We start from the raw sequence: 15,000 nt of genomic DNA, 5'->3' as shown, positions 1-15,000 counted from the left end.
GTCTATAAACGAAGATATCCAGAAATAAAAGTCTGCTGGAGCAGCCTCAGTCTGCTCACTGCTGGTCCCGTGATGCAGGACAATGGAGCTTATATTGCAACTGGTTGCTAGGCAACGCTAACTTGCGCCTCTTGTTTCACAACTTTTGCCATATTTACATTAAAATTACGATAGCTGTAAACTTTTTAATCAAGAGCTCATTTTAATCAATTCTTGATTTACTTGAGTTACGTAGCTGTTTGCAGAATGCAATCACAATGCACATTAAATATATAAAGAAACAGATGTTTGGTACTACAGAACTTTAATATGGACACAAACAAACACGGCATAGTAGTGAACGAAGCTTTTCGTGCTGCACTCTTCAGGGTAAAAATTGCAGCAAGTGAAGGCGTGTGCTTTATACGCAGGTCTCAATAAGGTGGATGCTGATTGGTTCAACCGTAATGACGTCATGGTTAATCAGAACGCCCATTGGTCAGCTCATCATCTTCACCTCAAGCTCCCATTGGCTGGAGCAGAGTTCATCGATGATTGCAACCATATCCTGGAGAGAGGAGAGAGGGGGATGGGTTTCCCCTAAGATCCATTCACCATTTTTAAATGTACTTCCCTGGATCGTTCCATGCTGAAAGGGACACAGAGATTGTACAAATTCCTTTTGACGACATGATATTGGATCGGTGGTAAGGACGAAGGTGCTTCCAACATACGTAAATGAAACGAGCTCCGACCTCGGCTCCATATCCTGAACATCTCTGCATTGTACTGGTCAGCACAGATAGGGTTGGCAACCAGATTCTGTGCAATGGAAGATGAAGCAGGTACTGTGGCTGGTGGTTGCTGAATATTTCCACATGCTCGCTTTGGTTGCGTTCTAACTCTCACAATCTTTCTTCGAATCTCCAAGCGGACGTGTTGTTTGATCCGGTCAGCCAACCTTAGTGTTGTGCGGCCCACGTACCGAGCTTCACATCGGCACTTAAACTCATAAATAACATTGCTGGTTTGTGAGGTGGGTAGCACATCCTTGTTGACTGACGTCAGCAAACGGCGAGAGGTAAAGATTACTTGGGGTTGCACAACCAGAAACGTGTTGGACACAATATGTTTGATTTGTACTTCAAACCTTCGTGATGATTTCCCTTTCCAGGGCATCCTTATATAGACTGGACATTTGTCCGGACCAATCTTCCGATCTCTTGTCGTGTTTAGAAACTTGTGTTTGTATCTCTTCACTATATGCTCAGGATAACCATTCTCACCGAGTATATTCATGATTTTGTCAATTTCAGCAGGAAGATTACAAGGTGAACAAGTCCTCTGTGCTCTGTTAACCAGGATATTGATCAAGGTAATTTTGTATCTCGTGGAGCTGTAGGAATCCCAGCGAGTATACTGCCCTGTGAAAGATGGCTTCCGGTATACGGATGTTGTGAAACCAAGTTTGGATCTATCAACCAACACGTCCATAAACGGTAACGTGTTTGATGATTCCAGCTCTGTGGTGAACTTCAGGGCTGGATGGAGGGTGTTGAGCCATGCCTGGAAATTGTCACATTCCGTCCGAGACTCAAGCAAAGCAAAAATGTCATCAACATACTGATAGCATAGGATGGGGGAATCGACCCCTTGCCGACCAGTCAGTTTCTGCATTTCATGATAGTCTACAATTATATTTGCAAGAGCTAGACCTAATGGAGAACCCATGGCCACACCGTCCGTTTGAACATGCATCATGTTGTTGAAACTGAATTCCACCTCCCTTGTTGCTGTGTTCATTAATTCTACGAAGACGTGTTCCGGGATCATCGGTTGTTCCAGATCGGTGTGATACAGCAAATGTGCGCACATCTCAATCGTCTCCATCAATGGTACATTCGTGAACAAGCTTTTAATATCAAAGGATGCCATGATGTTGTCCTCACTTGTCGGTGTTTTAGCTCAAATTGATTGTGCAAAAGTGAAGGAATCCTTCACCACAAAATGAGAAAGTGAATCCAATACTGGTTGCAGTACCTCTCCCAACCACTTGGTAAGTTCATGTTGTGCTGATCGCACCATGGACAGTGTTGTGATAATAAAGTGCCATACTGTAATTGGCGGCAACGGTAATTGGGCGGATGTGGCAGCACTGTATATGAAGGTCAATGGCTGGTGTTGACACGTATACCACGTACTCCGTGGAAAGTCATGCTGGAACAGTAATGGTATGTTATATACTATATTAGGAATAATGTACTCTGAGGAATGTAATTGGGATTAGAGTATGGAGTTTAACTTCGTTATTATGTGATGCGTATGTGGTATTTGCCTTCAGTATTATGTGTACAAGTTATTGTATTTTGTTATTCTTACCCTATGTATATTTATGTTGTTGTAGATATGCGTATGGGTTTTGTGAGAATAAAGCCGATCGAAAAGGTCTATTGTTGATTACTACAACAGACAGTATCGGTCTTGGAGGGATATTCTCCTTGTGAATCTTCGGCAGGCCGTACATTCTTGGACGTTGGGCTCCAACAGGTTTAATTCTGTCGTTCACCTCCTTTGATAGTTCTCCACGTTTGAGAACCTCTCTCCAGGATGTGGTTGCAAACGTCAATCTTCGACGAACTCTGCTCCAGCCAATGGGAGCTCGAGGTGAAGATGATGAGCTGAACAATGGGCGTTCTGATTAACCGTGACGTCATTAAGGTTGAACTAATTAGTGTCTACCTTATTGAGACCTGCGTGTATAAAGCACGCGCCTTCACTTCCTTCTTCACTTGCTGCGATTTTTACCCTGAAGAGTGCAGCACGAAAAGCTTCGTTCACTAATATATAGTGTTTGTTTTTGTCCGTATTAAATATACTAGTGCGGGCCCATAGGTGTGTGCCAGTATGTGCTGCTTCGTTCCTTCGCTCTCATAAACGACGACTGGATTGGGGTATTGTTTCAATGAGATCGGACCAACCATATCATAAATGGCCATAACTTGGGAAACACCTGGGAAACATACTCAGGTCCCCAGCGTCAATTGTGACGTCATATCAAACGAAGAAGAAGAAGAAGTAGAATTGACGCCCCCTCTCTCTACCCCCCCCTCCTCTCTCTTCCGCCCCTCTCTCGCCCCCTCTCTCCCTCCCCTCTCTCTGTAAATGTATTCACAAATGTCTACCAAGCACAACAATTAATTCAAACCTTGGGGAAAAAACAGCTTTCAAACCTTGGGAAACACTTCAGAAACAGCTGAAACAGATGAAGAACGCTATCAAACCTTGAAAAGGCACATACTCAGGTCCCCAGCGTCGATTGTGACGTCATACTAAACGAAGAAGAAGAATTGTGACGTCAATCGTGCAAAAAAACCCAAAAATAAATAAAAAAATAAACATTAATTGTGACGTCATTCGTGACGTTATAGCACAGTGTCCTGTCATTGGTTGACAGACGTTATTGGTCATTATTGGTTGACAGCCAATATATTGGTCGTAATTGGTTGACAGACATTGGTCATTGTATCACGTTATTCGTTTTATTACTGCCAATTATTGTGCTATTATTATTAATATGCTGTTATCATTATTCTGAGATATCTTTGGGAAAAAAATGGCATGATAAGGTGGAACGACACTTCAGCTGCGATATACCGTATACACCTTTCCAACACTGAAAAAAGCAATAAAATGGCCGTAACTTGGGAACCACTCGTCCGATTAATATGAAACCTTGAAAAGGCACATCCGCGGGTCCCTGGCAATATTCTTGGCAAGTTTCAATCAGATCGTACCGGTGGTTGTTGAGAAACGGTGGTCACACACACACACACACACACACACACACACACACACACACACACACACACACACACACACACACACACACACACACACACACACACACACACACACACACACACACACACACACACACACACACACACACACACACACACACACACACACACACACACACACCTGGAATTATAGATAGATAAAGGTTATGCATACATGGAGGATGCACTTGAGTTGTTGCTTGCAGTGTGCAAGCATGCCCCACTCATATGTGTGTGTGCAATAAATATATACAGCTCTGGAAAAAAAATAAGAGACCACTCCAAAAAAATTTTTAAATCAGCATCTCTACATGTATGGCAGCCATTCCATTCCAGTATTTGTTGAATTCCAACACAGACACACCTCATTCTACTTGGTGAGGTACTGATTAGGTGATCACCTGATCCGAATCTTATTTAACAAGGAAAAGTAGAAAAACCACTGCTGTGGTCATCACTATCCTCTTGCAATAGGACCCTGGATGGCAAAATCAGTGATAGCAGCATCTCAAAGGTAATTGGAATCAAAAAAATAACTATTGGCCATGCCAAAAGAGTTGAAAAGAAAAGTTTTGAGTGAGGAAAAGAAGGGTTCAATTCTGGCTTTACTGGCAGAGGGATACAGTGAGCGTCACGTTACTTCCATCCTTAAAATTTCAAAGACGGTGGTTCATAAGAACAAGGTAGGGCAAGAGACATTGGGGACAACAAAGCTACAGACTGGCAGAGGGTGAAAACGACTTTCCACTGACCGGGATGACCGCCAACTCATTTGAATGTCACTCAACAACCGTAGGATGACATCAAGTGACCTACAAAAAGAATGGCAAACGGCTGCTTGGGTGAAGTGCATCGCGAGGACGGTTCGAAACAGGCTCCTTGGGGGCAGGGCTGAAGTCATTTAAAGCTAGAAAAAAGCCCTTCATCAATGAGAAGCAAAGAAGAGCCAGGCTGAGGTTTGCAAAAGACCATAAGGATTGGACCGTAGAGGACTGGAGTACGGTCATCTTCTCTGATGAGTCCAATTTTCAGCTTTGCCCAACACCTGGTCATCTAATGGTTAGACGGAGACCTGGAGAGGCCGACAAGTCACAGTGTCTCGCACCCACTGTGAAATTTGGTGGAGAATCGGTGATCTGGGGGTCCTTAAGCAAGGCTGGAATCGGGCAGATTTGTCTTTGTGAAGCACTCATGAATCAAGCCACGTACAAGGTTGTCCTGGAAGAACACTTGCTTACTTCTGCTCTGACAATGATCCCCAACTCTGAGGATTGGTTTTTCCAGCAGAACAATGCTCCATGCCACACAGCCAGGTCAATCAAGGTGTGGATGGAGGACCATCAGATCAAGACCCTGTCATGGCCAGCCCAATCTCCAGACCTGAACCCCATTGAAAATCTCTGGAATGTGATCAAGAGGAAGATGGATGGTCACAAGCCATCAAACAAAGCCGAGCTGCTTGAATTTTTGCACCAGGAGTGGCATAAAGTCACCCAACAGCAATGTGAAAGAATGGTGGAGAGCATGCCAAGACGCATGAAAGCTGTGATTGAAAATCAGGGTTATTCCACAAAATATTGATTTCTGAACTCTTCCTAAGTTAAAACATTAGTATTGTGTTGTTTAAAAATGAATATGAACTTGTTTTGTTTGTATTATTTGAGGTCTGAAAACACTGAATCTTTGTTGTTATTTTGACCAGTTGTCATTTTCTGCAAATTAATGCTCCAAATGACAATATTTTTATTCGGAATTTGGGAGAAATGTTGTCAGTCGTTTATAGAATAAAACAAAAATGTTCATTTTACTCAAACGCATACCTATAAATAGTAAAACTGATAATTTTGCAGTGGTCTTACTTTTTTCCAGAGCTGTATATATAGATATATATCCATACATACAGGATTGCCTGAAAGTTACTTTACCCCTGATAAATTTCTCGCACTTCCCTCCGTCCCTTCCCCTGTGCCCCCTCGCCCACTATGGTATGCAGAAACACTGACTCAGAACAATGATGGAGCACGTACAGATACAATGACAAATTAATTATTGTAACTACTGTACAATAAAACCTGTATGTTAAAAGAGTTCAAGAACAATGCTTCACTGGGAAGGGGTAAAGTGACTTTCAGGCCACCCTGTATATATATATATATATATATATATATATATATATATATATATATATATATATATATATATATATATATATATATATATATATACACACACACATCAACCACATGTTGGTAATAATAGTGTAGGTTTTGATGTCCAATGACCTCCATTTGTGTGGAAGTTTCTTGCAAAGGAACTCATATTATTATTAGAAGTTATGACGTGTACCGGTAAAAAAAAAAAAAAAATAATAATAATAATAATAATAATAAAATAGCATGAATACTACGTTTGCAGTAAGTGATGACGTCATTTCGATGGTCCTTCACGGTGAGACTATATACAGTTGTTTGAGGTTACCTGTCCCGATCCTGACAACATTTCAATTGCCCAATATTTTTAAAGAAAGTTCCTCCACACTTGTTTTATCGTGTTGAGAAAGAGCTTCAACCACATCGATGATGCTTTAAACAATTTAACACTTTATAATCCGGAATTAATGAAGGGGAAGTTTCGTTATAGAAAAATAAATAAACAAACAAATAAATAAATAAATGAACACCAAACTATTCAGGAAACAAAAGATTCCGGTTTAAAACGAAAAAGTACATTTTCATGGACACATCGGTGGAGAAAGTTCTAACAAATAAAAATTCCAACAAGGAATCTCTGTGCGTTTCCCATGGAGGAAGTAATCATTCTCCCGTTAAGTGGATATTTCAATTATAATTCGGGAAAGGGCGTCAAAAGTCGGCAACGTGACGCTCCTGTCGTTTAAAAAAAAAAAAAAAAAAAAAAAAACTTTTTAATTTGTCCACCTGTGCCAAGGCTCAGGTGCAGGTAACCGAGCGTACCTTTCCTCGTCTGGGATTCATCAAACGAGTGAAAAAGTGCATTTTCGCTGAAGACAGTGAGGATCACGACCACCACCAAATCGGACACTCAACCGAGTAGCGGCGAGAACAAGGAACCCACGTACGGACGGACGTACCTTGTACATTGTCGAACTGCGCCGAGTCGATCTGCTCAAAAATGTCTCGCTGGTACGCTGGAGGGGACGACCTTCCGTCCGGTGACAGTTTGAAGGTCGTGTAATCCATAACAGGTTCCCAATCAAAATGGCTATCACGAACAGGGGGGTCCCGGACTCAATTCTTATGATTAAAACTCTCACCTGGACGCGTAGCCCCGCGCACAACTTTTCGCCCCGCCCACAACTTGTCGCCCCGCCCACAACTTGTCGCCCCGCCCACAACTTGTCGCCCCGCCCACAGTCCGCTCCCACGAACCTAATGAAGGGAGAATTTGAATGAATCCCAGGACGAACCCTCGAATATGTGGATTTTCCTCTTTTTTTTTTATTTTATTTTATTTTTAAAGGTTTATAGTGATAATCACCTGAACGGAAAGCCATTTAAGGTGATGTACATCTGCGACGTTCGAGGTGGTATTTTGGACCCCGTTTGAATAGCCCTCGATTATCGAGTGCGTAAAACGAGGAAATTAATGAACAATTAACGTTTTATTTTTACAACTCAAACAACGACGTTTGTGTTCGCCGCCTCCCTTGCACAATAGTACCTGCACCCGTCGTAACGGCACAACGATCGATCAAGATTACGAACCAACGCACACTACCGATTACCTGGTGACGAGTGGCAACGAGTTTAAACATTCCTCAACTTATTCCAAACTTTAAAACATAAAACTTAACTTTCTTCAACTTTCCGGGGATTATTCGTTCGTACGTCATTTTGGGGAGTTTTGGTGCGGACACCACGAGGGAGGCACAGGTTTATACGTTTACTTTTGGCCTGTTTTATCCGGGCTCCATCCCCCAAAACAATTAGATCGCATCGAATGTTAAGCCGGTTGTCCCATGTGCCGCCATTTACTAAAGTGGAAAGTTTCAAGATCGTAAATGTCTTTTCACGGAGAGCGCAGGCGACTTATCACCGGCACACCATGAACAAAATCCCAATTCCGACCCCATATATCGGCTCCAGTCAAACATCAAGCCTGGACAGCCGGTTCGTGAAAGACTTGCGCAATCTCATTGACATCGCAATGGGGAAAGAAAATGAAAAAAAACAACTAATTAATTAATGAAATAAAATAATAAACTGTCTGTCTGTCCAGTTTCAGTGACCTCTTCCATCCCTCCCGAGTACTGCAGGTGTTTTAATTAATTATTTAAAGGACAGAACGCTCCCAAACCCAAAAAGGCCACGCCCATTGTGTAACAGTCACGCCCCCTTTCCCCCACCTCCACCCTGAGCCCCGTTTCGTTAAGACCAATCAAGCACGTCTGTGATTGGTTGAGTGGAGCACGTGACGGTGCAGGCGTTGATCACGAGCGATTTGCCTTGACAAAGGATAACTGTTAAGGTTTTAACGAGAATGCGTAAACACATCAATGCGATCTTTATCGCTCCCAGCTACAGATTGCTGACGTCACTGCTCGCGGTATCGAGAGATGCAAAAACGTTTAGCATTTTAAATCAGGTTTGCCAGGGATGGAGGGAGCGGCAAACGCTGTAGTTAATATGTTAACGTTAATTACCGACTGTTTCATTAACTCCGCCTCAAGTGAATTGAAAGGTTTAACTCATCCGTGGAAAGGATGAAGAAATTAATGTTGTCCTTTCTTTTAATACCGTGCGAACCATAGTGGGAATTTCCAAATGACGTCATAGAAGGAGACACTCCACTACGTCACACTCGACATTTACTCCACGCGTCCATCACCGAATCTCTTGTTTAATCGTCACCTGCTGTGAATTTTTCAATAATACCAATGCTCGTTAAAATCCTGGCAAATATAATTATATATATATATATATATATATATATATATATATATATATATATATATATATATATATATATATATATATATATATATATATATGTAGATATAGTTATATATATATTAAAGTGATGTAATCATGGACAGGGTGAAGTGGTGGTGTGCAGACAATGGACAAATGAATGGGTATCGGATGGGATTTCGTTTTTCCTTTACAAACACGAGGCTTCTGGAAGAGCAAGGTTTAATTAACAGACCGGTAGCAAGCAAACAATTCAGTACAACCAGTAAGGGAACAAATGAACAGGAAAGGAACGGAGAGAGGAGGGGAGGAAATGCTGAAATAAGTGAGTAAGAGGGTTCGATTAAGGAGGGTTCATGGGGGTAATAAAGATCATGGGTCAGGATGGGGGAATGACATGAGGTTGGGTGTATTGCCTGATTGAAGCCCTGGAGGGAAGAGTGAAATAGAACTTCTGAAAAGTCCATATATATATATATATATATATATATATATATATATATATATATATATATATATATATATATATATATATATATATATATATATATATATATATATGAAAAGTGAGAAATTAAAGAGTTGAGATGTACAGTTGGTGATCTTAGGGTCTTGAGTTTGAGCCCCTGCCATGTTGTTAAATAACACCAGGTGGGTTGACTGAGCCCGTCATCCTTCCGATGTCCACAAAATGAGTACCAGCTTACTGGAAACAGGCAGCACCGCATCAGTGGCGCAGCCACCCTCTCAACACTGATGCAACCAGCAACCACAGGCTGTATACGAAATACCAGCAATAACCAGAAGATAATTACCGGAAGAACTTGTGCATCTTGGAGTTGCTAGGAAGGGCTGGAGGACTGCGAACAGAGGGAGCAATATTGGAGGATAGATGATAGAAAAGAGAGAGATCACCTTCCTGCTTGCGATGTGAGAGCAACAAAGCCTATGCCTCGGCCTCATCACAGGAGATTCCCATGATTTTGAGAGCCTTCGATTAATCCAGGAGATACTTGGGGGTGCTAGGTCACAGCGGAGAGCAGTCCTCCACTTAGCAGTGAAAATATATTTTTTTCAAAAAGCAATGAAGGAGTAGTTCTAATTTTCTACGGAAAGACTTGGACCAAGGAGAGGTCTTGGCTGATGGTAAGGCCTCACAGTTCAAAAAACTGAACCTCTTCTAGTTGCTGACCATGGAAATAGATAGGTGGGTTAGTTTAATGATCCTTGAGCAACAGGATGAGACTGAGGTTTCCAGGGTTGAAGTACGTGCTCGATTTATCCCATCACCATTAATCAATTCCAGATCAGCAGAGATACAGCTGCTGTATACTTAGCAGTTGGATGGGGTACTGTGCACAACTGGATTCCCAGCATCAAGAGCTCAATGTGTTCACTTTGGAACGTCAAACAATTGTCTTGACTTTTTTTTATCACTTCACTGATGGGTTTAATCAAAAGACAACATGTTGTCCTTCATAATCATATTGCATGTCTATCTGAGTGTTAATAGTTAGTTCCTCCCATCCTGCTTGGGATATTGGGCAGCAAATCGTCTCCAATTAATCTCTGCTCCAGGTGGTTTCCCTCTCGCCCAAGTCTTCTTTTAAAGTACTCCTAAAAGTCTTTTTTGGCCTCCCTCGCTTTCTTTTCTCACCAGGTGGAATCCATTCAAGAGCGACTCGAGCAGTCACCTCTCGGGTTGTCATAGGACACGACCTGCCAACCTCAGATAATTCTCTGTCACAATTTTCATATGGGCACTGGAGGACTGAGACTGCTTTTCCTATTCTTGAGCAGATGTCAAAATCAGCATCACCATCCTTGGAGATGTTCCTCAGTCGGTGAAATTGTTGACATCTTCAACACTATGTTGCCATGATGACATTCCTCGTCGTTGACACGGGCAGGCTGCAGCCTCTTTCATTCTTCAGACCTTGACAAAATCACAAGCTGGTCAAATACTTGGTATATGTCTTTCAATCCAGACAAATGTCACACTCTCACTATCTATCTCTCTTCCCAAAAGAACCATCTGGCAATCAACCCACCCCTGACCCCCATCTACTTTCTTGACAATGCTCTTGGGGAAGTTCTGTACCTCAAACTCCTGGGTCTCACTTTCAGCCATGATCTTTCTTGGGCAAATGATATTTCAAAGTTGGCCTCCAAAGCCAGTCGCCGACTGGGCACTTCCATTGTCCAAAGTCCTTCCTTGTCACACCTGAACTATCCACCTACAAGGCCTTCATCTGCAGCTTGATGGAGTACTGCTCTTCCCTCTGGGCTGGCTACCCTGCCTCACACCTTGCTCAGCTTGGTGCCATGGAAACCAAGGCCTTTAAGATCATTGGAATCTCCGGCACTGAAGCCGAGACAATAGGCCAGTTGATGGTCTCTCAGTCTTCTACCACCTCCGTTCTTGTCTTGCACCCTTTGCTCTCTCCATGCTTTGTCCCCCCCCCCCAGGTTTCTTCAGAGCACACATGGTCCACCATCAACCCCCTTCTGATGAAACTCCCAAAATCCAATTCACTGCTCACCTCCACTCATCACTCATTCATTTCTCTTTTCCCTGCCTGTGGAACTAACTTCCACACCTTCTTCAATTTCATTCTTCCGTCCAGGTCATCAAGACAGCTATTCACCATCATCTCAGATCTTTCCCAACACAAAACCATATTTTCTATCCTCGTTAACCCAACTCTCTCCCCCCCCCCCCCCCCCCGACGTGATCCCTCCTCCTTCCAACTTTCCACTTTTCTATCCTGTGGGTTTCCTTCTTTGTCCATCCTGTCCACCCTATGCATCCTCAACCTGCCCCCAATTCCTTCCCACTCCCATTTTGTCCAACACTCTCTCTATCTTGTACTTCAACTATGTTGGTGTTCTCTCGTTCTCTCTCTCTCTCTCTCTCTCTCTCTCTCTCTCTCTCTCTCTCTCTCTCTCTCTCTCTCTCTCTCTCTCTCTCTCTCTCTCTCTCTCTCTCTCTCTGTCTCTCTCTGTCTCTCTGTCTCTCTGTCTCTCTGTCTCTCTGTCTCTCTGTCTCTCTGTCTCTGTCTCTCTCTCTCTCTCTCTCTCTGTCTGTCTCTCTCTCTCTCTGTCTGTCTCTCTCTCTCTCTCTCTCTCTCTCTACTGTTCCTTCCGTCCTGCTACGTTGTGATCCATTCAGTGTACTCACTTTTCCACAAACCTTGACTGAGTTTTCCACAAACCTACAAAAACAATTGCTGAGACATCATTGAACACTCTGTGCCAGTACATCCTCATTGGTGATGTGATCTTTCCAGGTGATGCCCATTATCTTGTGGTGACATCGCTGATGAAAGGCGTCCAGCCTCTTTGCCACATTTACTGTCCTCTTGCATGTCCCACTAGCATAGATTGCCGTTGGTGCCACAATGCTCATGCAAAGCCAAACTTTCATGGATGTGTTGATGTTGGTGGACATCCATACTTTAGTAGGCAATGGAGAATCGCAGCTGCTTTTCCTATTCTTGAGCAGATGTTGAACTCAGCATCACCATCCTGGGAGATGTTGCTTCCTATGTCGGTGAAATGTTTGACATCTTCAACACTCTGTTGCCCGATGGTGATGGGTAGCCCTTGGTGTTGGTTGATGGACATTGATTTGGTCTTCTCAGAGATGATGCGTAGCCCAACCCATGTACCATATACCTCAAGGTTGATGATCATCTCCTGGAGCTGATATATCTCTTTGGCCAGTAGTGAAAGGTCATCTGCAAAGTCCAAGTCCATCAGACGATATAGTTCCATGGTATGCCAAACACTGGTCCAACCATTGCTGTCTTCATGATGAAGACAATGACCAGGAAAAACAATAAGGGTGACAGGATGAAGTCTTGGTGAACTCCTGTGATATTGGCGAAGGGCACAGTCGTGCCTTCCCCTTGCTGATCCTGACACAGCAGCTGGAGTTGTGGTAGAGGGCATTAAAGATGTTAATATACTTGGGGATGCCATAGTAGTGAGTGATGTTCCAGAGTGATGGTGGGTTGATACTGTCAAAAGCCTTCTTGAAATTGACAAAGTTGATGACAAGGGGCTTCTGGTACCCCAGACTTAATGATGTTCCGGAGCATGAAGATCTGCTCACTGCATGACCCATTGCTCCTGAAGCCAGCCCGCTCCTCTCCAAGGGCAACGTCAACTTCCGCCTTCAATCTGTTCAGGAGTACTGTGGAGATAACTTTACCAGATACTGACATCAATGCGATTCCTCTCTTGCTGTTACAGTCACTGAGATTACCCTTTTTTGGCAAATTTATGATGATTCCCTTTCTCCAGTTGTCTGAAACATCATCACCTGTCCATCTCTTTTTTGAAGAGGTCAGTGACATTCTTCGTGCTTCAGCAGTTTTGCTGGAATCTTGAGTCCAGAGGTCTTGTTGTTAAACAGATTCTTGACTGCTGTTGTGACTTCTGACATGCTAATTTCATCCATGTTGATACCCAGCAGAGAAGGGATCTCATCCTCATTGAATATGAATATGAAGTTAGGGATAGGTTGGTTGAGGACCTCACTGAAGTGTTCCGTCCATCTCTCATTCTGCTCTTCATTTGTTGGTAACATTCGACTGTATTTCTCCTTGATTGGTACTGAGGTGTTACTGCTCGTAGCACTCGGTTCTCACACTATTCTGCAGTGTCCTAATGTCATTCTGATTTGTTGCCTCTTGCATCTCTCTGCCTTTCTCCTCCATACAGCTGTTCTTGTTTCTACTGCAACTCATTTTCATGGCTTTGTCCAATTGTCGGTATTCTTCATCTGGTTGTTGTCTTCTGTTTGTTACCCTTTCCTGGTCTCTCCTGGTCTTGACTGCCTTCCTTTCGTCAACCAGCTTCCATGTTGAGTCACTGATCCAACACCCTTTTGGGATCCTGTCTTTCTCCTGATGGTGATATCTGCTGCATTTGTTCACAATCTTGATCCTCCACTGCTCTTCAAAGTTACCTGGGACCATTAGTACTACACAGGGCCAATAATCTTTCACCATTGTTGCTGAGGACTCTGGCTGACCCATGTGGTCCTGTGCTGGAATGCAGGCCTCGTCGACAGCCACTAACTTGTGCATTTAAGTTACAAATGAGCAGTTTGATGTCATACCTGGGAATCTCATCCAATGTGTCCTGCAGTTGTTCATAGAATCATAGACTTGGTCCTTCTCTTCCTCCATTGCTGTCTCATTGGATGCAAAGACTTGCACAATGGTGACATGTGCGTGCAATCTATCAGTGATAATGCCGTCGTTGACTAGTTTCCACCTAACTAGCACTTGTGAGGTGTACTTCCTTGGCTTCCCACTCTATGGCTGTGAATATCTTCCTGCCTGGTGTACAAGACTGTTGTGGCTTCACTGCTGATACGACCTTCGTCTGACCACCGCATCTCACTCACCCCGAGTATGTCCAGATAGTATATCCTCATCTCTCTCAGCACCTTATCCCACTCTAAAAGAGCGTTCTGACGTTCCATGTGCTAACTCTGGTGGTTGTTCTGACGGTGAAGATCGAGCTTATCAACGGCCGGACCTCCTTTCGACTTTGATCCGGTCCCATCATCGGCACATCATCAGACGTTATGCTGTCACTCCAATCCCATGGTATTCCGGAATGGTTACTTATTTTTGCTGTTTCTATATAGTTGATAGTTTTCGTTGTTTTTATCAGGGTGAGGGTTAGGGTTGCTTGCCCAATGCCCAACCCTCCTCCTTTTCAAATGGGATTAAAGGATCTTTTATAATATGTAATTGTTGTTCTGGTGGATGTGATTGTTGTTGTTTGTGTGCTCCTTCCGTGTCCTTGTAAAGGGTTCCTGTTGGTGCAGAATAATAAATATTACCTTTAGAAGTTAGAACCGCCACATTTAAGTTCAAGGTTCTGCTTCTTCCTCCTCAGTCCCAGAAAGAGAACCTTTTAAAACAAGTATCTTCATGATTAAACAAGAACAGATGAATTTTTGTTCCAATAAATCGATTATTAGCTTTTCAACACAACCATTTGTTTCATTATTCGATGACAGCAGAATCTTTGAGAATGAACGCATGAACACGCGCGCGCGCGCGCGCACACACACACACACACACACACACACACACACACACACACACACACACACACACACACACAGGGCCGGATTTACTTGCTTGTGGGCCCGAGGCCAAACCTTATCAGTGCCCCCCCAAAAAAATTTATATATATATCGTAATATT

The 15,000-nt window shown here is 43.1% G+C and overlaps 1 protein-coding gene across 4 annotated transcripts in view; it reads right to left on the bottom strand.

The window, feature by feature from the left end:
- The window catches only part of LOC147015954 (uncharacterized), an 87,719-nt gene that overhangs the window by 23,031 nt on the left and 49,688 nt on the right, over positions 1–15,000 (bottom strand). Inside the window, exon 1 of one of the 4 annotated variants that reach the window (XM_085848617.1) lies at positions 6,928–7,098. The exons of the other annotated variants lie outside the window; for them this stretch is intronic. Coding sequence (XP_085704743.1) covers positions 6,928–7,036 — 109 coding nt within the window. The 5' untranslated portion in view covers positions 7,037–7,098. Of the gene's footprint in view, positions 1–6,927; positions 7,099–15,000 lie in introns of those variants that run through there. 4 annotated transcript variants of the gene reach the window in all.

Source organism: Eptatretus burgeri, chromosome 12 (assembly GCF_056783735.1).
Source record: "Eptatretus burgeri isolate ZD-2024b chromosome 12, Ebu_testis_v1, whole genome shotgun sequence".
NCBI lineage: Eukaryota > Metazoa > Chordata > Myxini > Myxiniformes > Myxinidae > Eptatretus > Eptatretus burgeri.
The sequence above is the reverse complement of the archived record's forward strand: the minus strand, read 5'-3'. Positions and strand labels throughout refer to the sequence as shown.